General features: G+C 55.4%; 1 protein-coding gene across 2 annotated transcripts in view; it reads left to right on the forward strand.

The window, feature by feature from the left end:
* Positions 1–22,666, forward strand: part of PARVB (parvin beta) — a 93,409-nt gene that overhangs the window by 60,848 nt on the left and 9,895 nt on the right. For both annotated transcript variants that reach the window (XM_066358625.1, XM_066358626.1), the window contains exons 4-10: positions 1,436–1,538; positions 4,684–4,824; positions 6,109–6,224; positions 8,023–8,081; positions 11,874–11,893; positions 17,739–17,800; positions 20,503–20,571. In XM_066358625.1, coding sequence (XP_066214722.1) covers positions 1,436–1,538; positions 4,684–4,824; positions 6,109–6,224; positions 8,023–8,081; positions 11,874–11,893; positions 17,739–17,800; positions 20,503–20,571 — 570 coding nt within the window. The remainder of the gene's footprint in view (positions 1–1,435; positions 1,539–4,683; positions 4,825–6,108; positions 6,225–8,022; positions 8,082–11,873; positions 11,894–17,738; positions 17,801–20,502; positions 20,572–22,666) is intronic.

Here is a 22,666-nt window from a genome sequence, read left to right on the forward strand (position 1 = left end):
CAGAAATTTGCTTTGTGGCCAATTTTGCTGGTTGCAATATTTTGAAGAGCGGCAGAGAACCACTCTATTCTAGGTCCCTGCCCTTTTATTCATCTCTGAGAATGGCAATAAACCTCTCATCTCACAGAGGTTATTGGCACCAATTAGGTCGTTTTATGAGTTCTGCTTGCACAGAACGGGTCTGGTTCAGGTGTCCATTTCATTTTGTGGAGAAGTGGCGTGGGCCAGCATTGGCCAAGGGGAGTCGTGTTCCGTGGGAGTCCTAATTCTCCGGAGAGAGTTCCACAGTTGAAGAACTGTCTCTGTTTATAACACAGCACCAACAGAGTCAGTGGGAAAAGTCGCTGAGAAAAAAGGCTTAAGGGACAGGCTGGCCTGGAGACATGAACATGTGTCCATGTATAAAAACGTGTCCACCCACAATTCAAAGCAGCATTGTCCGCAACAGCCAAAACGTGGGGACACCCCCCCAACTGGTTTGTGGATCAATCAGATGTGTGTATTTTTATACCTGGGGATGTGGTCCGCCCGTAAGGAGTGAAGCGTTGTCACATGCTACCTGGGGATGTGGTCTACCCGTCAGGAGTGTCACATGCGTTGTCACATGCTACCACGTGGGTGGACCTCGAAAACTTCACGCTGACAAAAGGAGCCAGAACGCGGAAGATCACGTGCTCTATAGAATCCATTCCTATAAAATGTGTAAAACAGGCAAGTCTGTCCCCAGGAAAGATAGCTTAGTGGTTGGAAGAAACTGGGGGGGAGGGTGATGGGGAAAAGGGTGATTATGAATAAGTACAGGGTTTCTTTTCAGGGTGATGAAAATGCTCTTCAATTAATTATGGTGATGGTTGGACAACTTTGAGTATACGGAAACTATCGGATCGTACCCTTTACAAGCGTGAATGGTGTGTTTGTGAATTCCATCTCCACAAGGCTTTTAGAAAGGGTAGGAGCTCAGGGCTTGTGGTCAGGGGCCCTTGAGGATCCCCTTTTCTCTACAGCTTCAGGCTCAGGGTGGCCTGGGACTGTTCATGAGCAGATCTTATGGGAGGGGAGGGGACAGGCATTTCACAGCCCGCCTGCACTGCCTTGGGCCACACTGGGCAGTGCCACTAACATTTACTCATTTCCTCCTCCTTGTTCACACCACTGTGAGCAGCCGTCATCATTTCCCTTGGCTGAAAGTACCTGCTAGGAGGAGGCTCAGTCTAGGAGGTGACGGGCCTCCTCTGGGTCCTCGTGAATTCCTGTGGGAAGCCCTGGCAGCGTGTGGGGGTGGTCAGCCCCCCTCTGGCCTTTCCCACCCTGACCTGCCTGGCCCTGCACCAGAGGCATCTTGATGTCCAGTGGCTCTCAGGTCCTGCCTCAGCTGTCGTCATTGCCTCGGTCCTCGTGGCACTGCTGAGCATGGCCACACACCGTCTCCCCCCAGGTTCTCACCGACTGGATCAACGATGTCCTGGTGGAGGAAAGGATCATCGTGAAGCAGCTGGAGGAGGACCTTTATGATGGGCAGGTGTTGCAGAAGCTCTTGGGTAAGTCTGCCCCCTTTCCTGATCCCCCTGCAGAGGGCCCCAGTGTAGGCAACCCTGAGGCTGGGCGGGCCACACGATTGTCTGCATGGAGACATCAGTCACCCATCCTGAGCCCTGAGCCCACAGCTCCCAGGTGGTGTCGCCAGGGCCCTGGGCTTCAGGTTACCTGTCCTCTCATCTTTTCCTCTGGTGGCTGTTCCACCAGAGCTCCCAGCCACGGGATGCAGCGGGTCACAACTCCCAGAACTGCCTGCACCTTCTGGACACACACCCAAGGGGCGTGCAGATATGGGCGTGCACAGGGCGCCATGCCCTCTGGCTGTCAGCTCTCCCTGCTGGCCTGCGCCTTGTCCTGTGTCCACTGGGAGCGCCTTCAGGGTGGGAGGTGTAGGAGCCGGCAGGTCCCCTGAGTTTATTTTGTGAGTGGGCTGTGTGCTTGCAGGGTGGGATTTAGAGGGGTGGGGAAGAGAGGCAAGGAGTGGGGACTGAGTGCAGACAGCTCTTCCGTGTCACCGCCTGGGGACGGTCATAGCTCCTCACCGAGCAGCGTGCTGGGCATGGTCTGGGGTCAGTGAGTGGTAACTTAAAAAGACAAAGAAATGAAAAGAGAGAGCAGGGGTTGTTGAGTCCACAAGCTCCTCTGGGTGTTGGTCACAGGGTCACTCTGCTGGCCGAGTCAGTGAGGAGCACCCTGCAGCCCCTTACCTCTGAGGACGTGGGTTCCTTTTGCAGGAAATGGAATATTTGTCTGGGTCCTTTAGTACTTGGCTCTATCCAAAGACTCTGGAAGGGACCAGCCGTTTACTGAACAATCTCTTGTCCCCAAGAAGTTCTGATGAATTTTCAGGATCCCATATGCTCTGCAAATGTGGCCTCAAGGACCTGGTGTCCCCTTCCTAAAAGTCAATAAGAGACATCTGCCCCTGCAGCATTGGGTAAAGCCACCTGGGCTGGAGACTGGGCTGGGCCTGTGTCTACTCTACGGTTATAGCAGAGGCTGACTGCTGGGGACGGGGGGTGAGCCGAGTGCGGGCTGCTGCAGGGACGTGTGGGGACACTGAGTCAGGGACCAAGGGTTGCGGGCCTCTGTTCAGGAGAGAGAGAGAGAGAGAGAGAGAGAGAGAGAGACTGAGGCCAAGCAGACAGGAGGGTTCTGGGATGGGGACAGGAGCATTGCCAGGGGAGGGATGACTCTAGAACCACAGGGCACAGACTTGCAGCTTCATGGATGTGGTCCTGCTGCCTGGGCTCAGCGCCTGTGTCCCCTCTTGGACCTGTGTCCCTCCCGGCAGGCTTTGCACAGCTGGCTCATGGCTTTTCCAGACCAGCTGATCTTGGAGGGGAACCTGCTGGGGTCGTGGGGAGGGAACCATTTCACATAGCGCAGCCCAGCAGACACGGGACTGGCGGCCACACGTCATAGTTTTGTCCTTAGTCAGCCAGCCCTCCGGAAGCACATTTGGAGGTAAAAGATGTCACGTTTGTTTTGGTTATTTATTCTTTTGCTGAACAAAGCTTTGTTGGCCTGCAGTGTGACAGGTGTGGGTCGGGCTCATTCTGGCAGAGGGAGGATGTGTTAGGGGTGATTCAACCTCAAAACAAACAGATGCTTGAAGAGAGTGACAAGTGCAGGGGTAGGGGTGGGAATCAGAGGGCTGCGGTGTGAGGGTGGCTGAGCTGAGCCGTCAGGGGAGGTGACCTCTGCACAGATGTTTCCAGAGTCGGAAGAACGTTCCAGGCAGATACTCTGAAATGAGGGAGAATCTGTTACATTTAAAGGGCAGTGAAAGGAGGCTGTAGGAGGTGGTGTGGACAGCGAGAGAGAGAGAGAGAGAGAGAGGAGGGAGAGAGAGGACGCTGGGCAGGTGGAAGGGACAAGCTCAAGTCCAGCCCTGGTAGACAGAGGCTTTTATTCCAAGTGACAGCAAGCCAGTAGAGGTTTTGATCAGGGCTGTGACATAATCTGAGTTAGAGTTTTCGAAGGTCACTTGGACTTCTGAGTGCAGCGTGGAGGGGGAGAAGGGTCAGGAGCGGGACCCGTGAGGTCACTCAGGATGCTTTCACAGCAGCCCAGGCGTCAGATGACGTGGTTCTGGCTGGGATGGAAGAGTGCGCTCGTGACAGTGCCTGCCGCAGAGTAGCTGCTGTCTGACTGCTGTGAGCGAATGAGTGAAGAATGAATGAATAAATGCAGTGTCCCGAGCCTAGCAGGCATGGTGTGTGATTACAGTATCCGTGAGGGGATATCAGAACTGCTGGTTCTCGCTCTAATCAAGGGAGGGGAGGCCATGGGGGGAGAAGGTGGAAGTCGCTGCTTCCACCTCCAGTGAAAGTGCCCCAGAACAGAACATTGTTGGGGACAATGGCAAGATAGAAACCCCACTTGTGACCTGCCTTTATGATCATGTGACTCGACTTAGAATAAACAAACCAGAGGAGAAACCAGGGGCTCCTTCCTGGCTCTGTCCCTTAGCAAGTGTGGGTCAAATGTTACCTCCTGCTCCTCCCGGGGGGGTGGAGAGGGGAATGGGAGCACACAGGCTGTGGCTGGGTCTCAGTCCCAGTAATTGCATCTTGAGCAAATGTGACAGGTCTTGTCCGGTGCCTCCAGACTGCTTCCTGCTCACACTTGGTAACAAAATAGTCGCAGGTATTTGTGAATGCCTAATAATCCTTGCCATGGTGTCCAAGTGTTAAGAGAAACAAAGGCAGGAGCAAGAGGTTGCCGGAAGGCAGAAGGCAGCATGTCAGACCCCTTTATCTTCTCATCAAAGTCCTCTTCCCGCTGGGAAGCCCCCTGCACGGGCTCCTCACTTCCCCTGTTGTCCCTGCACCCCCTTGCTGACTGCCCACTGCACCTGAAATCAGGTAGTTCATTTTATGTGCATAGGATGTCCCCAGGTGGGACGCCCACTGTTATGTTCTCACACCCCCATCCCCTTTTCATCCTGGAGCAATTCTCTAAGGAACACGAATGACTTGGGATTCGGAGTTCTGTGGCTCACCATCCTGGAAGTCCACCTCGGGACCCAGCTGGGAGGGGACCTCGTTGCCACCGGCCGGCTGTCGTCCTCGTCCGGGTGGCCCTGAGTCCCTCCAGCTGTGCCTGACATTCTGCTTTTTGCTCTTGGCCTCCTTGTTGTAGAAAAACTGGCAGACTGCAAGCTGAATGTGGCCGAGGTGACCCAGTCTGAGATAGGGCAGAAGCAGAAGCTGCAGACGGTGCTGGAGGCCGTGCAGGACCTGCTACGGCCCCACGGCTGGGCGCTGCCGTGGACCGTGGACGGTGAGCGGCTGCTGGGGAGGAGGGGCGTCCTCGAGGCTCTCCACCTTGTCCTTTGTCATCATCGAGTGTGGGCTTGCCTTTGACCCTCCGTTCACACTTCCTGCTCTGTGACAGGCAGTCAGGAGAGGAGAAAGCCAGCCAGTGTCCCCACTCTCAGGAGCTCAGAGATAAGTGGCTCAGCCACACTCACTTTCTCTGTCCCCCTCCCCGACCAAGAACTGTAGAATAGAGTGGAGCTGGTTCTGATTGGGTGCGTCAGAGAGACTGCAGAGGAAGGATGAGGACTCAGGTTGTAAGACAGAAGCTGTGTGGGTTCCTACATGGGACCCAGCCCCAGATTCCAAAGGCACCAATACCCGAGGTGCTGCACCCCCAGGGCAGGCCCTCAGGGAGGCTGACGCGGGCCTCCAGACTGCGTCTCAGGTCTCAGCGGGCGCTGGCGTTAGGAATGTGTGACATTGCTGTATGTTCCGCGAAGACGTGAACCGAAAAGGTGAAGAACTGAACCGAGGAAGCTGGAAAGGGCCTGTTCTGGTGCACCATCCCCCACGCTCACACACGGTGCTGAGCAGTCCAGGTGGGACTCAGGAGCTCCCTGCTGTCGAGGGGCCCCTGTGGCTGCCAGGAGATGTGTCCTTGGTTCTTGGCATTGACACCTTGGATGGACCCAAGCTGACCTCCCAGGTGGCAGGATTGTGAGGAAGTGAGTGCTTAGTAAACTGTGAAGCCCTGTGCGGAGCGGTGATGATGGCCACACCTGCCCAGTTACTGGAGCAGAGCGAGCGGAGCTGGTGAAGGCACAGGGACCCAGGCGGGCGGGAGTCACGCCTCACAGCCCCAAAGCGCCATTGCCCTTGACAACCTACCCTTGTGGAGCCGGCCTATTGCACAGAGAGAGAACTTTTTAAGGGCCAGAGACAGTAACGCACAATGTTATGCCAGCTAAGTGGCGGGGTAACCTGTTTTTTATGATTTTTTTCCTCCTCCTGCCCATTTCTTTTCCTCTCCACCTGATCTTTTTCCCTTTGACTTTCCAACGTGGTCACACAAGTCGCCTTAGGCTGACAGGACAGACTTTTAGAAACTATAGCTGAGTTTACAGGACACTCATTAGCTCTCTCCATTTCTCCATGGCCTGTGATTCTTTTTTTTTTTCTTCCTCTCGCTGTGGTTTTGCTCAGAGGTCTCATTCACACGCCCCGGCATCTTTAATTGCCTTTTGGACATGGGCTCAGGGTTTCTACATAACTAATCTGAGACTTCTTCTTCCCTTCCCCCCACAAGCAATCCATGGGAAGAACCTGGTGGCCATCCTCCACCTCCTCGTGTCCCTGGCCACGCACTTCCGGGCCCCGATCCGCCTCCCCGAGCATGTCTCTGTCCAGGTGGTGGTCGTGCGGGTGAGTATCCCCGGGGCAGCCGGCGTGCCCGCGGCTCTGCAGGGGAGATGCCCGGACTTTCCCCTCCTGTCTCCCCCCACAGCCTCTGTTTCTCCCTGTTGACAAAATGTGTGTCTCTCCCTGGCTTTGAAATAAGTGATTGGAGCCGGGACAAGGGCATTGATTTGAAGAGGCAGATTCAAAGGCATCGGGAGCATTGAGGTTTAATTTTCCACATTTTAGAAAGGAACGTTCATTTTTCTCTCCAAAAGCCAAGCAGCCGGAATTGCAGACCTCTCGAACGAGCTTATTGCTCACTGGAGAGGGATGAGAGCGGAGTGTGAAATAGATACCCCAATTAGAGCCGCGTTTGCTCCTCCGCACTGAGTCCGCCACCCCCACCATCCTTCTTACCAGTCGTTTCTCTGGTTGCCCTTAGGGAAGTGGAGCCGGGAGCCAGGGTCCTCCCGTCGGAGGCGGACCTGCTGTGTCCTTGCATCTAAGGGGATGGACCCTGCCCTGGCTTTGTGTTTGCAGTGTTGTCCATCCTACATCTGTTGAGCACCTACTGTGTGCCCAGCACTCCTCACTGGCGATCGGGGTCAGTAAATGAGGAATACATACGTGGGTCTGGCAGGAGCCCAGGATATTGAGGTGACACTCAGAAGCTGGCTGTCTCGAGGGTTTATTTTATTGGAGATGTCCAGCTCCACATTCCCCTCTGGTCTGTGAATGTGTGTTGGCCCTGTGGCCTCTGCGGTCAGCGAGGCTCTGGTTGACCCTGTGCTTCCCAAAGCTGTGACCCCCTCCGTTACCCAGGAGCTTGGCCTTGACCTGATGGATGAGAACGCCCTCTCTGGTATCAGGCAAGGGTCAGTGGCCATATGGCCTCTATGCTTCCTAAGTAAGAATGCCTGTGGTCGGCAGTGGTGACAGGGACAGGAGACCATTCCTGTTGTTTGTCATCGTCTTGGAGACTCCCTCAAGGCGCCCAGCCGGGAAAGGCTTCCTGAGGACACGGGAACGTGGTTCCCAGACCCACAGACGTCAGACTCGGGGCCCCGTGAGCTCTATAAAGCTCAGTAATTGGGGTATTTCCTTTCAGGCATGAACTGTGGTCCAGGGAAGTCTTCTGGTTTTGTGGAAAGTATTACTGACCCGGGCAAGCCCTTGCTGGCATGCCCCCCTTGACCAGGGCAACAAAAGAATCCCTTGGGCCACGGCCGAGGTGGAATGAGCTGGGGAGAGGCGGTCCCTGGCACTGCCGGCCCCTGGCCTCGGCCCAGTTCCTGGACCGTAGAGCTGGGCCTCAGCTTCCCCACAGGCCCTGGCGTCCTCCCACGCCCCGTTATCTAGGCTGAGGTGGGGAGAAGCAGAGAAGATGAGAGCTAGTGGACGGAAGGGATGAGGGCAGGGGCCTCACCCACACCGAGCAGTGTGGCCCTGGGACCTCACTTGAGATCTCTGAGCTGAGTGATATCCCCATAAAACTGAGGGTATATCCAAACCCTCAAAATATTCAGCTTCATGTGTTCAATACTTAGTCCTGGGCCTGGCATGCAATATGTGCCTAACGCACATTTGATGATGGGGGTGGGGGGAGCTGCTAGCCACCAAAAGGGTCACTGCCTGTGGACACCGAGGCGTGGCTAAGGTGTTCTGCGTGGCTCTTTGTTCTTTTGCTGACCCTCAGGTTGTCTCCTGGCCCTGGCCATCTGCACACGGACGGCTTCAGTACCCCATCAGAGATGGCCTTCCCCTTGTCTCCTCCAACCACCCAAGTGTCTGTATATTCATTTGTTCATTTTGGGGTTTTCAGAAGCGGGAAGGCCTGCTGCATTCCAGCCACGTCACGGAGGAGCTGACCACGACCACAGAGTAAGTGGACCTGCGGCTCCATCCTCCAGGCCCTGCTGCTGCCAGGGACCTGGCCCTCCATGTCCCTGAACTGTCGGGTGACACTTCCACATGAGTGCCAGCCCTACCTTGACAGCCTCCGCATGGTTTTTTCAAAGTTTCCTTTTTTCCTTTCTTGTGAGGATGGGTGAGGTAGTGGTTTTGTTTGGTATTTTAAATGAGGACTTCCAAGATCTAGTATTTCTTCCCAAGTAGAAAAACAAACAAAAGTGTATGATTTAGGAGTTAAAACTTACTTAGGCAGCCTGAAATCTTTTCAGGAGTGAGACAGAGAATAATAAACAAATTTAAAATGTCACTGATCCCATTAGGACTGTCTTACAAGGAGGAAGAGGATGCAGGGAAATTTAAAACACTGAGCTTCCATAGAGCGGATGTGCTCTAGGGTCTTCAGAGGGCTTGATGCTAGGACGAGTTGTTCCCCCAAATCCGTGCTTTTCACACCTTCTGTTAGAAGGCGAGCCTTCATAACATTGAGGAAGAGGGAGACAGGCAGGGGCGTGTAGGTGGTTAGAGGGACCCACAGTCCCAGTTCATTCATCCTTCTGCATGGACTCCACCAGAGGGAAGAGCCATACTTTTTTTTTTCTTTTCTAAATGAGAGGAGGAGAGATGGAAGACAGAATTCCACTGGCACCGCGACCGGGATCCAGCGGCAACTCCTGTCTGGGGCCTATGCTCTGCCATCTGGGGCCATGCTCACAACTGAGCTATTTTTAGAACCTGAGGCAGAGGCTCCATGGAGCCATCATCAGCTCCTGGTGCCATTGTGCTCGAACCAACTGAGCCATGGCTGCAGGAGGAGGAGGAGGAGGAGGAGGAGAGAGAGAGAGAGAGAGAGAGAGAGAGAGAGAGAGAGAGAAGGAGGAGGGGGAGGGGTAGAGAAGCAGATGGTTACTTCTCCTGTGTGCCCTGACCGGGAATCGAACCTGGGACATCCACAGACTGGACCAATGCTCTACCTCTAAGCCAGCTGACCAGGGCGAGCCACACTTTGAAACTAGAACTTTCCATCGACAGACCGGGCTGAACCATCTTTACCCCTTAGAGAAAGCCAGAGGGGGATGGTTAAGTCTAAAAGTCTTCCCATGTACTGAAAACAGCAAACCAAATGGGAGATCTTGCGTGTGGTGTTTTTAGGGGCCCTCCCGACAACTTGTGAAGTGTCCTTAAAATTTATGGCATTTGTGCCTCTCCACTGAACCTGTTTCAGATGAGACGGAATATTAAAAATTGATTGCCTCAGCTACCCCCGCCCCCCCCCCTGTTCCCAAAGTGATGAATCACTGTGTCATGAATTCACGTATGGTCTTCCAAAACTCGGAGCTGACTCAGGAAGCCACTCTTGGTGTGGGAGCTGTCAGGTGAGTGGGAGGGACACTGACCATGGCCCGATGTGTCTGCACATCTGTTCCAAGCCCATGGAGGGTAATTGGGGGCCGGGAGAGGTGGGAAGGGAGGACAAGGGACAGTGGGATTTGGAACAGGAGGAAGGCAGCTCATGAGGAATTAAGAGTGGGCTGGTGTCTTAATTATCCATGATTGTGTAACAAACCACCCCAAAACTTATCAACTTGAAATGACAGCTTTCTGGGCTGGGCTGGGCTCAGCTGGGCGGGTCTTAGGCTGGTCTGGTGGTTGGTGACAATGTGGACCTCCGTCCCTCCACGTGTCTCTCATCCTCCTGAAGCGGCGCTTCCTCTCATGGTGCCCTCGGGGTTCTGAGAGAGGGAGAGGGCAGCCGCAGCCCCTCCCCAGACCCCACGCTCAGTGTCCTCGAATTCTGTGGGTCACAGCCAGTAAGGAGGCCATCCCAGATCAGAGGGTGGGAGGCAGACTGCCCACTGGTGGGAGGAGCAGCCGGGCCCATGTGTCGGGCGGCGTGCAGCAATGGAGGATGCCGTGGCCGTCTTGAGCAGTCTCGCGTGTCTGGGGGAGTCCTGACAGCGTGCGGGGGGAGGCGGGGGCTCTGTAATGAGAGGTAACAGGTGGGAAAGTGGCCTCAACAATTCACAGCAGTGATCAGCACACAGAGGCCTATTGTGTGCCAGGCACTGTGTGCTGGGCACCGAGCGGCGTTCCTGTCGTCTGGGGCTGGCGGCCTAGCTGGTGAGGAAGGATGTGTTCTCAGAAGTGTGAGCCCCGGTGTGTGGCCAGTGCCATGTGGCCCCAAGGGGATTTCAGGAGGAGAGGGGCACCCAAAATCAGGGTGGGAGAGAGTTCCAGCAGAGGCCGCCCCACCCACTGCCTGGCCTCCCGACTCTGGGTGTGCTCACCCTTCCCCTCTCTGTGGCCTCTGTGGATGTGGCCTCAGAGCCATCAGACATCTGCCTAAACCACTTAGTGCCCATATGCCACCCACTACATCTGGCTTTAGGCCCCTCACAGCTTGCCCTCCTACGGTACTGAAGACCCACCTTCAGTCTCTTAAGTCGCCCTCCCCACCTCCTGTCTAGTCTCAAGATCCTTCTCATTTATCTTTCTAGAGACAGCTCTGAGGTCACCTCTCCAGGAAGCCCACCCTGTTTGCAAACAGGAGTGGCTGACCTCCTTTAGTTCCCACAGCCTCTCCTCTATGTCCCACTGTGGGTACACATGGGACATGTGGAAATGAGGGCTCATGAGTCTCTATGACCAAGGCCTGCACATAGTAGGCACTCAAGAAAATATTTGTTAAATGAGATGGGGCCAAAGGACTTTAACCTAGAAGGATTTGGGGATACGGTCAAGATCGCCTTGCCTCTTAGGCGGGTGGCGCACAGGCAGGAACTGTGCATTTGTGCACTCGAAGTCATCCAGAGGCTGGGTGTTCAGCCTTGTGGTTTCAGCTTGGCCTGTGCTTCTTCAGAATCCTTTAGTTTCAGGATTCCCTGAAAGTGCATCATGTTTACTCATGGAGGTGGGTCGCTCAGGTCATTTACACTGTTGTATTTTATTTTATTTATTTTGAGAGAGAAGCATCGATTTGTTGTTCTACTTATTTATGCCGTCATTGGCTAATTCTCGTATGTTCCCTCACCGGGGATCGAACCTGCAGCCTTGGTGTATAGGGACGATGCCCCAACCAACTGAGCTACCCAGCCAGGGCTACACCCTTGTATTTTAAAGCTTACCCTCCCATGGCTGGTGCAAGACCCATGCTTTTCATGTTACCCACTCCCGCCAGTGATGTGAGAGCAGCGGTATAAATAAAGATGATGATTTACTGAGGGACGGGACTTATGAAAATGTGGCGACACTTTTTTTTTTTTTTTTAATTTATTTTTTTGTATTTTTCTGAAGCTGGAAACGGGGAGAGACAGTCAGACAGACTCCCGCATGCGCCCGACCGGGATCCACCTGGCACGCCCACCAGGGGCGACGCTCTGCCCACCAGGGGGCGATGCTCTGCCCCTCCGGGGCATCGCTCTGTTGCGACCAGAGTCACTCTAGCGCCTGGGGCAGAGGCCAAGGAGCCATCCCCAGCGCCCAGGCCATCTTTGCTCCAATGGAGCCTTGGCTGCGGGAGGGGAAGAGAGAGACAGAGAGGAAGGAGGGGGGGGTGGAGAAGCAAATGGGCGCTTCTCCTATGTGCCCTGGCCGGGAATCGAACCCGGGTCCCCCGCACGCCAGGCCGACGCTCTACCACTGAGCCAACCGGTCAGGGCAATGTGGCGACACTTTGATAGCTGGCCCTTCAGGTGGGCATTTGAGGGCCTAAACTGTGGTCGGAACAACCCTGCTGACGGCTGTCTCTCTGTTTCTTGTTTGCAGGATGATGATGGGTCGGTTTGGTAAGTAACTGCAGGGGTGGGGTGATGGTGGGAAGTCTGGGGTCTTAGGGCACTTTGGGGCTGTCCCAGGAAGCTCCCAGGGCTCATGCAGCCATGCAGGGGTGATGGGACCCCTGTGGGTGTCGCTGCCTCCAGAGTTCTGAAGTCCTAGAGAAAGGTGTGGCTCCCTGGGGGCCCTGCGCTGTGGGCTCTGGTTTGCTCCTCGGAGCTGGAGAGCGGCCGGCGGTGAGAAGTGTGGTGGAAGGGAGGTGCTCTTGCCAGCAGGGACGGAGATGGAGTGGAGACCAGGACAAAGGGGAGGGTGGAGATGTAACTTGAGTACAGAGCATAATTACCCAGGAGAGAGTTTCTTTATAGGGTGTACTTTCAAATATAGCCTTTCCTTCCACCTGAATGTCTCCAGTTCAGCAGACTTCTGTGGAGTCGGGCAGCCTTGGCTGCAGTCCCTGCTGGGCGCCTGCTCCTTCCCTCTCTGTTCCTCATCTGTGACATGGGCTAGTCAAAGGTCACTGAGCACATTGTCAGATAATGAGCGTGTGCTGTACTCGGCCGGCCCAGCGCTCGCTCTCTCTCTCTCTCTGTGGGGATGGTCGTTACTGTTAGTTTTCAGTGGCTGTTCCCAGAGCACTGTTCCCTGCCCTGTTAAGGTCCCATGATCCCGTCTGCACCTCTGCGAGGGACAAAGGAATAGCGTGTGCCAGCGTTGACACCCAGAGGCAGCCCGAGCCAGGCTCACTGCTCTGGAGAGTTTTCCAAACCAAAGCGCATTGATCCCCAGATACCATGCTGTCTGTGAGTGGGCCGGGGAGCGTGGCTGTTAGAAGGAAAAATGGAAACCAAACAGAAATTTCCACACATGCCTTGGGCACCTGTCAGCCCAGAGCTGGTCCGGAGCTACAGGCCTCAGGGGGAGGGGCGCCTCCTGGAGTTGTCCCTGGGCTTGGCCACCAGGCTCTGTAACCTCAGAGGTGGGGGGGGGGGCAGTGGCACACCGCTGCTGCTCGTGTATGAAGAGGGCGCTTCAGTTCTCAAAGGTCTGGAATGTCCTGAAGCTTTCTTAAGTAGGCCTTACTCTGGGCCCAAGAAATTCAGTCTTCACTATGTTTTTTAAGTAGCAAGTCAGGTCGTTTTAATGTCTTTATTAATAAGAAAAGGGGTGAGGGGCAGAGAAAAAGAACCTGTCCTGTGCCCCGTTGCTGAGGGCACAGAATAGCAGTGGGGAATGTAGCTCTGGCGGGGCCACCGTGGGGCGCCCTGAGTGGGCTGGAGCGTGGGCAGCCGGGCCTCGTCCTGCATGGTGGGTGGGGCCACTGTGGGGCGCCCTGAGTGGGCTGGAGCCTGGGCAGCCGGGCCTCGTCCTGCATGGTGGGTGGGGCCACTGTGGGACGCCCTGGGTGGGCTGGAGCGTGGGCAGCCGGGCCTCGTCCTGCATGGTGGGTGGGGCCACTGTGGGGCGCCCTGAGTGGGCTGGAGCGTGGGCAGCCGGGCCTCGTCCTGCATGGTGGGTGGGGGCCCAGCTGAAGGCACGGAGCACCCTCTGCCGCCTCCCTGCCCTTTCTGCACGAGGGGCCCAGACCCCCGTGGATTGTGGAGGCACAGAGGTGACAGGAGGGACCCTTAGAGCATTTTAAACTGTTGTCTGTGGTTTTCTGTGTGTTGTCACTTCTGTGTTTGGGACAGGTCTGGCTCGAGGCTTGGGGAACTTGGGGAGAATGAGTCCCGTTGGGGGCTGTGTGGCACCCAGGGCGGAGAGAGTGGACGCTGGGCGAGAAGCCCGCTGCGCTGTGAGCGGGCGCTCCGGGCTGGTGCACAGGGCGGGGCTCCCAGTGAGATCCAGGTGTCGCAGTTGCAGCCGCTGGTGAACACGGGACACGGCTGAGCAGGGACAGTGGAACCACCGTCGGTGGCGTTGGCCTCATTCCTTTACAGGCTCCTGCACGCGTGTGAGATGCAAGCAGGCTCCTAGTGGGTGGCAGGCACCTCGCTCCACTCCCTGGGGCTTCGCTGATGCCAGCTCCAGGTCTCCTGGTTACCTGGACTGGCAGCCCAGGGCGTCACAGGGCTCCGGCCGCCTTTCTCCTATGGGCACCTTCAACCTCTCCACGGTGGGATCCCCCTCCCCCCCCCGCCCAGGGTTCTGGTCCCTCTAGGCCCTCTAGTTGGTTCCTTGGCGCTGTCATTGGGGCCAGGCTTCCTAAAGCACCTGGCTGATGTTCACCTGCGGGCCTTCACGAGGAGTGTGCTCTTGGCCTCGGTTTCTTACATAAGCACTGAGCTGGGAAGGACGGGTCCACTCTGCGCCCTACCCCACCCTACCCCCAGCTCCTCACACCCTCACTGTTCTGGCTGAGGTGGGATGGGAGGCCCTTCTCTCCCGGAGGAGTTGGGGAGCTGCAGCCTGATCTCCATGGCAACGGGTTTGCTGGCTGCCTTTCTCCGAGGGCGGCCCCTCCCCCTCCCTGGGCTTCTTCCCAGAGCCCCTTCCTGGGTAAGTGAGGGAGAAGGGAGAAGAGCTTTCTTTGCCTTTCCTCCTGGTCCCTCCTGGCACATCTTCCTCTCTGCCAGCCGAGCTGGTTTGGACACTGCCGCACCCCCCAGCTCCTCAGCCTGAGAGACCCATTTCCTTGTACCCTTCCTCACAGCCCACACCGTCTGGGACCCTCTCTGGACTTGTAGTGCCTGTCTTTGCGCTCTCTGTTCTCTGCCCGAGATGCCCTTCCAACATTTTGTGTCCCGGCTCCTGTGTGATGCCTTCCTCTTGGAAGAACTTGGGTGCCTCCAGGGACCAGGCTGATGACATGAAAGGGGGAAGAGGCTGGGATATCAAATGATAACCAGCAGCTGCCCCTCGGCCTCTTGTTGGGTGGCAGTGGGGAGTGGTGGGGTCTGCAGCAAACTGTAGAATCCACTCTCCACTTCCGTGGGCGGCTCATTGATGCCTGATGGGAATGTAGAGCCAGATCCCAGTTCTTAAAGAGAAGCCAGAAATTCAAAAGTATGACTAAATCTCCTGACTTAAAGAACTGTTGACTCAAACAAACAAAAGCAACATTATTTGGACCAATTTAGACATCCCTGGAGGTTGAACTTGGCAGACACTGGCACACTCTGGTTGACTGAGCCCCTTGCTGTGTCCTTTCTGGCCCTTTTGGGTACCTGTCTCCTCTGTGCCACCTCGGTTTACCCATCTGCCTCTCCTGCCTGTGCCCCTCCCAAGGGCAGGGCTGCTCCCTGTATACCTACCTCTCTGACTGTGCCCAGAGGAGGGAGGTGAGGATCTTGGGCAGGATGAGAGAGAGCTGCCAGGCAGTGTGCTCACCCTTTCTTCACGGCCCTTTAAATCCTAGCCTGGTGGTGAGGGCGGGGTTGTTCTCACTCCCATTCACAGAGGAGGAACCAGGTTTAGTAAGGGCAGGGGACTCTGAAGTCAGGCGACTGGCTTTTGAACTCAGATGCGTTTTCATTCCCGAGGCCTGGCCGGCCAGGCGCTGGCTGCAGTGACAGTGCTCTGCATCCTGCCCTCGCCCTGACCCCGCAAGCCCAGCAGGGGCCCAGCTAAATATACCCCTGACGTCAGGCACTGCGCTGCTCCTGGGGTTGTTCTCAGACTGCATTTAAAATCTGCATTACACTTTGTAAAGACTAGCTTCCCTCCCCCCACCCTTAGCAGACTGTCTTGGATGATAATAAAAGTAATTTACTGTGGACAAATGGCTTCTGCCTTGCTGGGCCTTTGGTCCTCCCCCCCGACATACACACACGCCCATCCCCATAGTCATGTGTGTACATATCACACACCTGCCTTCTCTCCCTCCTTCTTTTTGCCTGTCGCCTTCCTTCCCTCCCCAGGAAGCCGAGGAGGAGGCTGCCCGGGCAGGGTCGGGCTGGGCCAGGGTGGGCCAGGCGAAGAGCGGGCTGCCTCCTGCGGCCCTGCCCTTGGACCTGAGCACCGGGCACTTTCTTTGAGCTCCGGCACTTCCTTTCAGGGCCTGAGGGTGGGAAGGGCTGGGATACTTCCTCTGGGACCCTGGCTCTCCAGCTTCCCGGGCCTGGGATCTGCCTCCTCTTTCTCACTGCCTGCTTCTCCCATCTACCTGGGTCAGGCTGGACAGGCCTGGGCAGCCCCTGGGCCGGCTCTGCTTTGGGGCTCCTGGCCACCCTCATACTGGTGGAGGAGACTGCCTACCCCTGCTCCATGGGGACGGGTTTTCCAGCCCCCCAGAACTCCACACTGGGGTCTGGGCCTAAGCCCTGGATAGTAACAGCAGACCTCTCTGCTGACCCCAGGAACCCTGGGCAGACAGTGGCTCATTCAGGACAGAAGTTGGGAGCCTGGGCCCTTCCAGATGTCCCCCTCTCCTACCCTTCCCCTACCAGCGACTCCCCTCAGCCCTGTGGCCACCCTTAAAGGACCTCAGCCCGCTTGCCTGTTGGTCCAGCCTGTAGCGGTCTGTGGCCCATCTCCGTCCTGTCCCCTGTGGCTCAGTCCTGGCGGCATCGAGGTAGAACCAGGTCCCTGGCCCCCAGCCAGAGCTGCTCCTCTCTCAGCTACCGAGCGAGAGCCGAGAGCCGAGCTCGGCCTCCAGTGACTCACACTGGAAACGGAAGGGGTTGATTCGGGGAAGGCAGGTTGGGCCTGTGCTTGGTAGGTAGTTAGAGCGGGTTAGGGCTTACCTAGGAGAAGGAAGATGGTAGGGAGACATGGTGGGATGGGCCACCTCAGGCCCCGCAGATGTTCCCACTCAGGGGGGCACCCTGAGAGAGTTTCTGTGGAGGGATTCTGGAGCAGGGTCTCCCCTGGTTCATTTATTTGCTCTGAGCAGTGGCTCTGAACCCTTCATAGTTATGGGAGATGGGGACACAGCGGCTCTGAGCCCTTCACTGTTATGGGAGCTGCAGACAATGCAGGGAACAAGGGAGACAATGGTGCAGCCCTCCAGGAGCAGACAGTACAGCAGATAACACAGATCTGACAAATGAAACAAACTTACTCTCAAGAGGCAGTTAAGTACTACAAAAAAAAATAAAAAGATGCACCAGAGTAAGAGGAGAGACAGTGGCAGGAGCTACTCTTTTCCGTGGTCATAAAAGGCCCCTCGGAGGAGAGAATATCTGAGAGCAAACTCAGGAAGTGAGGGAGGTGAATAGCAGGTGCAAAGGCCCTGTGGTGAGTGAGTGACAGAGTAACAGCCCAAAAGCCAGTTGGTGGAGTGAAGTCAGGAAGGGTGAGTGTATCGGGGGATGGTACTGATTCCTTTGAGTCCCATAGGCTCACTGGAGAGAGAATGATGTTTATTTTCAGAGTAATGAGGAGCTGTCAGAGTTTTAGTGGGGACAGGGATGGGGAGGAGACAAGAAATGGTCCAATTCACACTTTAAAAAGCTTGTCCCGCCTGCTGGGGAGAATGGATCTGAGGGGCAGGAGTGGAGGTAGGAGACCTGTCAAGCCAGTGGCTGTAGCTGGGGCCAGGTGAGGGGCAACGGGGTTAGTGCAGGGGCAGCCATGACCAACAGGAGAGGAGAGGTGGTCTGACTGACCCACAAGATTTACTGATAGACAAAAAGTGTGGAGAAAGAACACCTCTAGTCCTCGGATGTGATGGGGGCGGCTGGCCTGGTGCTACCTGTGTGCTTCATGTTGGAAGATGTACGCTGAATGAGAAGGAACCTCAGGGGCGTCTCTTCCTTGCCGGCTCCTGCGCTTTGGTTCTGAGCAGGAGCTAAAAAGCCTTCGAGGCAGGTGCCCTGAGGGGCAGCAGCTGCCTCTTCCTGGGACGGAGGGGCGCAGGGTAGAGCAGCACCGCTGTGACCGTAAACCCTCACCCCGTGTCTCCCTGTCACGCAGAGCGGGACGCCTTCGACACCCTCTTCGACCACGCCCCGGACAAGCTCAGCGTTGTGAAGAAGGTGAGCACCTGCCAGGCGTGTGTTTCCTCCTCCCCCAGGCTCTCTACCATGCGGATTCCGTGCTGGGAAGGAGAGGGGGGAAATGTCTGAAGCCTCTGCAATGTTTGCTGCAAGGATGGAAGTGTAATTAGAGTCAAAAACGTCACTGCAGTGTGTTAAATTAACAGCTTCTAACTCAACCTCTCTGCTCCCTGCGTGTCTTCCTTCCCACCTGCCTGCCCATCTCTGTTGTGTGAGGTCCCCGGCCAATGCTCATGTGCCAGTTCATTGCAACTAGAGGCTTTCCTCCCCTCCCCCTCCCCCAGTGTGGAAATGTTTTTAAGTGTGTCAATTCCTGGCTCTTGCTGGCCTCATTACCATGAAGCTGCATTCATAACCTGCTCTGTAAACAGGAGCCCTTTTGCCGGCAGAGCTGTTCTGTGCGTGGATTTGGCCTGTTCGCCCTTAGATCGGAGCTCAGTGGACAGGCCCCTCACCGTCCACCCAGGCAGCCTGCCGGTAAAGCAATGGTTGGAAAACCCTGTTTGAATGCGAAGCTCTGGAGTCAGGGGGCTGGGGCGTAATGCGCTTCAAGGGGATCTGCCAGGGAGGCTTGTTATCCTCCTGAAGGACTGGAGTCTCACCCCCCTGCATGTTGAGTGCCCTGAGCCCCTGCAGACGTCTCGGTGGGAGGAGACGGCCTTCCTGTAAATCTGAGGATCAATTGTGTCTGCCTGGGACCCTGGAGAGACTTGTTTGTCTAGGACAATTTCCCCAAACTGGTTTCTTTTTTTTCTTTTTAAGATTTTATTTACTGATTTTTTTAGACAGAGAAAGAAAGGTGGGGAGGAACAGGAACAGGAAGCATTAACTTTGCAGGAGTTGCTTCTCGTATGTGCCTCGACCAGGCAAGCCCAGGGTTTCGAACTGGTGGCCTCAGCATTCCAGGTTGGCGCTTTATCCACTGCGCCACCACAGGTCAGGCCCGAACAGGCTTCTTCACCCAGGACTTCTCAGAGCTTTTAAAATGCTGACATGCCTGGGATTCTTCAAGAGAGAGCTCTTGGGAGGAAGCATTTTCCAAACTTATTTGTAGCATGATCTATTTACTGGTTTGTTTGGGGATAGTACACATTACATTCCCACAGAGCCCACCTTTGGAGACCACTGGTGCAGGCTGGGACGGTGCGATGGGCGGTTCCTGGACGCGCTTAGCAGAGGGCTACAGAATCACCCCAACGGTTCCTTGGGGTGGAGCCTTCTCAGCATCCTTGGGTTATGAGGCACATACCTGGGGGCCTCAGAGCAGTGCCCCCCATCCCCACCCTGACTACGCCTGGCCCTAGGGACCCTGACACAACTGGGTTAGTGGAAGATTTAGATCTGGCTCCTCCACTTATCAGCTGTGTGATCTGAGCCAGATTTTATGCCCCTGCCTCAGTTTCCCCACTTGTCAAACAGGGACAGAGGCAGTCCCCACCTCACAGGGGCGCCACACGAGTAAAACATGACCATGTCTGAACACTGTCGCTAGATGGTGTGGAACATACTGCAGTGTACGTAAGGTGAGCTTCCATCCTTCAGTCGGTATGATGCGAAACTAACTTTATTCTCTGAAAAGACATATTTTGGGCCCTGGGACCTTAGCCCTGAACAGGAAAAGATCCTTTAGTTTGCCTGACAGCTTCCTGCTTCCAACCTGGCCCTTCCCCCCACGCCACATTGAGAATTGCTGTGTTAGAGGCTCCCCGTACCCCAGACCAACAGCAAGGGGACCCCGCCCGCCTGTCCAGGTCTTTCCAGGGTCACCCTCTCCTACTCTCCCCCATCCCACCCAGATCCAGCCACAGCCTGGAGATCCCAAAGGGTTCACATGTGTTCATGGCTCGACCCACTCCCCCACCCCAGGCCCAGCACAGAGCTCCCTCTCCACCCCCACTTCCAGGGCAGGGAGCCACACGCCTCCCTGCACGCTCACCAGACCTCCCATTCATATCCCCCGTGGTTTGCCATAGCTCTTAATTTCTCCATCGCCTTCTCTAGGTATGTACACAGAGAACTCTGCTTTGGGGTCCACAGGGTGGGGGCTCTGTCCTGCTGTCTCTGTGTCCCCAGCACCAAGCAGAGGGTGCGGCACGTAGTGGCTGCTCTGCGAATCGGAGTAGACAGAATAAAGAAATGACATCACATCCAGGGGTGGGGTGGGTGGGGTTGGGATTGAGTTTTCATGAAAGGTGGGGCCTGATTGCTGAGAAAAGTGACAGGTGATAGGTTTATAAATGTCTGCATTCCCGAGACCCCGCCTGGTGGGACCTCCGTTCACTGAGACCTGTGAGCGGTGTGGCCCTTGGTGGCCTTGTCTCCCAGTTGTCCATCATCCAAGGTGACATCGGACACATTTATCAGTTTAGTGGTCTCCCTCTGATGCTTGTATCCTCCTGCGTGTCTGCAAACTACGGAGCACGTGGATGAACACGTGAGCATGTGGCTCGGTGAACAGAGGTGGGGGCTTCCTTCCCTAGCCGGGGCAGTTCTAGCTGTCCTCTTATTAAAGCCGAGGGTGATTTTTAGGAACATTTTGTTGGAAACACGAGCCTTTCTTTGTAGTAAACAGAGGAGATTAGGGGAGTGTTTCAGAAAGCCAGGTGCGGTGGAAGTCGAATCCGCCCCTTGGGCAGGAGCTGGTTCTCTCTCACGGTTCCTGTGTCCCTTTGCCTTGACAGTCCCTCATCACGTTTGTGAACAAGCACCTGAACAAGCTGAATTTGGAGGTGACAGAGCTGGAGACCCAGGTAAGCAGGGTTCCGGGTTGAGGGACTTGAGACTGTTTATGCTGCGCTGTGTCCTGTCTGCTCTGGTCACCAGGGTGGGTGGGGTGGGGTGGGCGAACTAGGTGCCATCTTGTTCATCCGGCAAGAACGCCCACTCTGCAGCCGCAATAGCTCCAGCCCCAGTCACCCAGCCGTCTCTCAGACCCTCTGTCTTTGTGTCCCTGGGTTGTTGGAGCAGAGTGCCGCAAACTGAGCGGCTCAGACAGCAGACGTGGATTCCCTCGCGGTCTGCAGGCCAGAAGTCCCAGCATCGGCAGGGCTGGTCCCCTCCGAGGCTGCCGGGGGTGGGGTGGGGGGTGGGTCCCCTCCGAGGCTGCCGGGGGTGGGGGGTGTGGGGTGGGTCCCCTCTGAGGCTGCCGGGGGTGGGGTGGTGGGGGGTGGGTCCCCTCTGAGGCTGCCGGGGGTGGGGTGGTGGGGGGTGGGTCCCCTCTGAGGCTGCCAGGGGAGGGGGGTGGTGGTGGTGGGTGGGTCCCCTCTGAGGCTGCCAGGGGAGGGGGGTGGTGGTGGGGGGTGGGTCCCCTCTGAGGCTGCCAGGGGAGGGGGGTGGTGGTGGTGGGTGGGTCCCCTCCGAGGCTGCCGGGGGAGGGGGGTGGGGGGTGGGTCCCCTCTGAGGCTACCGGGGGAGGGGGTATCTGTTCCAACCTCTCTCTCTTCTGGATTCTGGGGGTTTGCTGGTGACTTTGGATGGTCGTTGGGTTGTAGATGTCATCAACCCTGCCTCTGTCTCATCTTCCCATGCTCTTCTGTCTGTGTGGGAGTGTCTCCAAGTTTCTCCTTTTTGTAAGGACCCCAGTCATGTTGGGTTAGGGCCCCTCTGCTGACCTCATCTTATCTGATAACTTCAGTAAGATCACATTCACAGGGATGGGGGACTAGGATGCCAAGATGTTTGTTTGAGGGAGACACAATTCTACCCATAAACACCCTCCAAGGTGCCATCCCACCCCACCAAACAACCTCTGAGTGTGCTCCTCGGTCTAGAGCAGGGATCGGGAACCTATGGCTCGCAAGCCAGATGTGGTTCTTTTGATGGCTGCATCTGGCTCACAGACAAATCTTTAATAAAATAAATAATAATGTTAAAAATATAAAACATTCTCATGTATTACAATCCATTCATTTCCTACCGCTCATGTTCATGGTTGTGGGTGGCTAGAGCCAATCACAACTGTCCTCCGGGACAACAACAAATTTTTATTGGGTAATGCGTAATGTACTCGGGTCGTTGTATGGCTCTCATGGAATTACATTTTAAAATATGTGGCGTTCATGGCTCTCTCAGCCAAAAAGGTTCCTGACCCCTGGTCTAGAATATCCTGTCCTTGTCACCTAACTAATAATCACTAAATACCCCCTAGTGAAGATACATGGAATATTTTTTTCTGCAGTAAGTAAATAAATTACAACTGACCCTTGAACAATGTGGGTTTGAACTGCATGGTTCCACATATATGTGGGCTTGTTTTTTTTCCAATAAATATGTTAGAAAAAATTTTTTTTTAAGATTTTCTTACTAACAAGACAATCATAGTGCTGTTTCATTGTGTGAATTGTTATACCTGTACATAAGTATTTCTTTTTCACAGTATCTTTTCATTTGTGATGTGTAGCGTTAGCAGTCTGTATAACACGCCTCCAAGGGTTGTGTACCAGGTGAGGCAATACTGATGTAGGTGCAGACATGATTCATCTTGGAAGCAGGCAACATAACCTTAACGGTACTGATAAATGCGGTGCAGAATCGTAAATGTATTTTTCCTACCTTATGCTTTTCTTAAGAACACTTTCTTTTCTCTAGTTTATTGTAAGAATAAAGCCTATGCTCCATGGCTTTTCAACAGTGAAGGGGTGGGGTTGGCGTCCCTACCCCCTGAGGTGACCAAGGGTCAACTTAGCCTCCCCTACTCCCACTCAAAACAAAAGTAGCCTGTGAAAAGATGCTTCCGTCGCTCAGCAGGCGTTTAAGGCAAAATATAATTCCCCCGGATTAGCTGGGGCTGGGACGCGGAGCGGTGCTGGCTTCTCTGACGCACGCTGATCCTTCTGAAAGCCCCGG

The sequence above is a fragment of the Saccopteryx leptura genome, chromosome 1, assembly GCF_036850995.1.
Source record: "Saccopteryx leptura isolate mSacLep1 chromosome 1, mSacLep1_pri_phased_curated, whole genome shotgun sequence".
Taxonomy (NCBI): domain Eukaryota; kingdom Metazoa; phylum Chordata; class Mammalia; order Chiroptera; family Emballonuridae; genus Saccopteryx; species Saccopteryx leptura.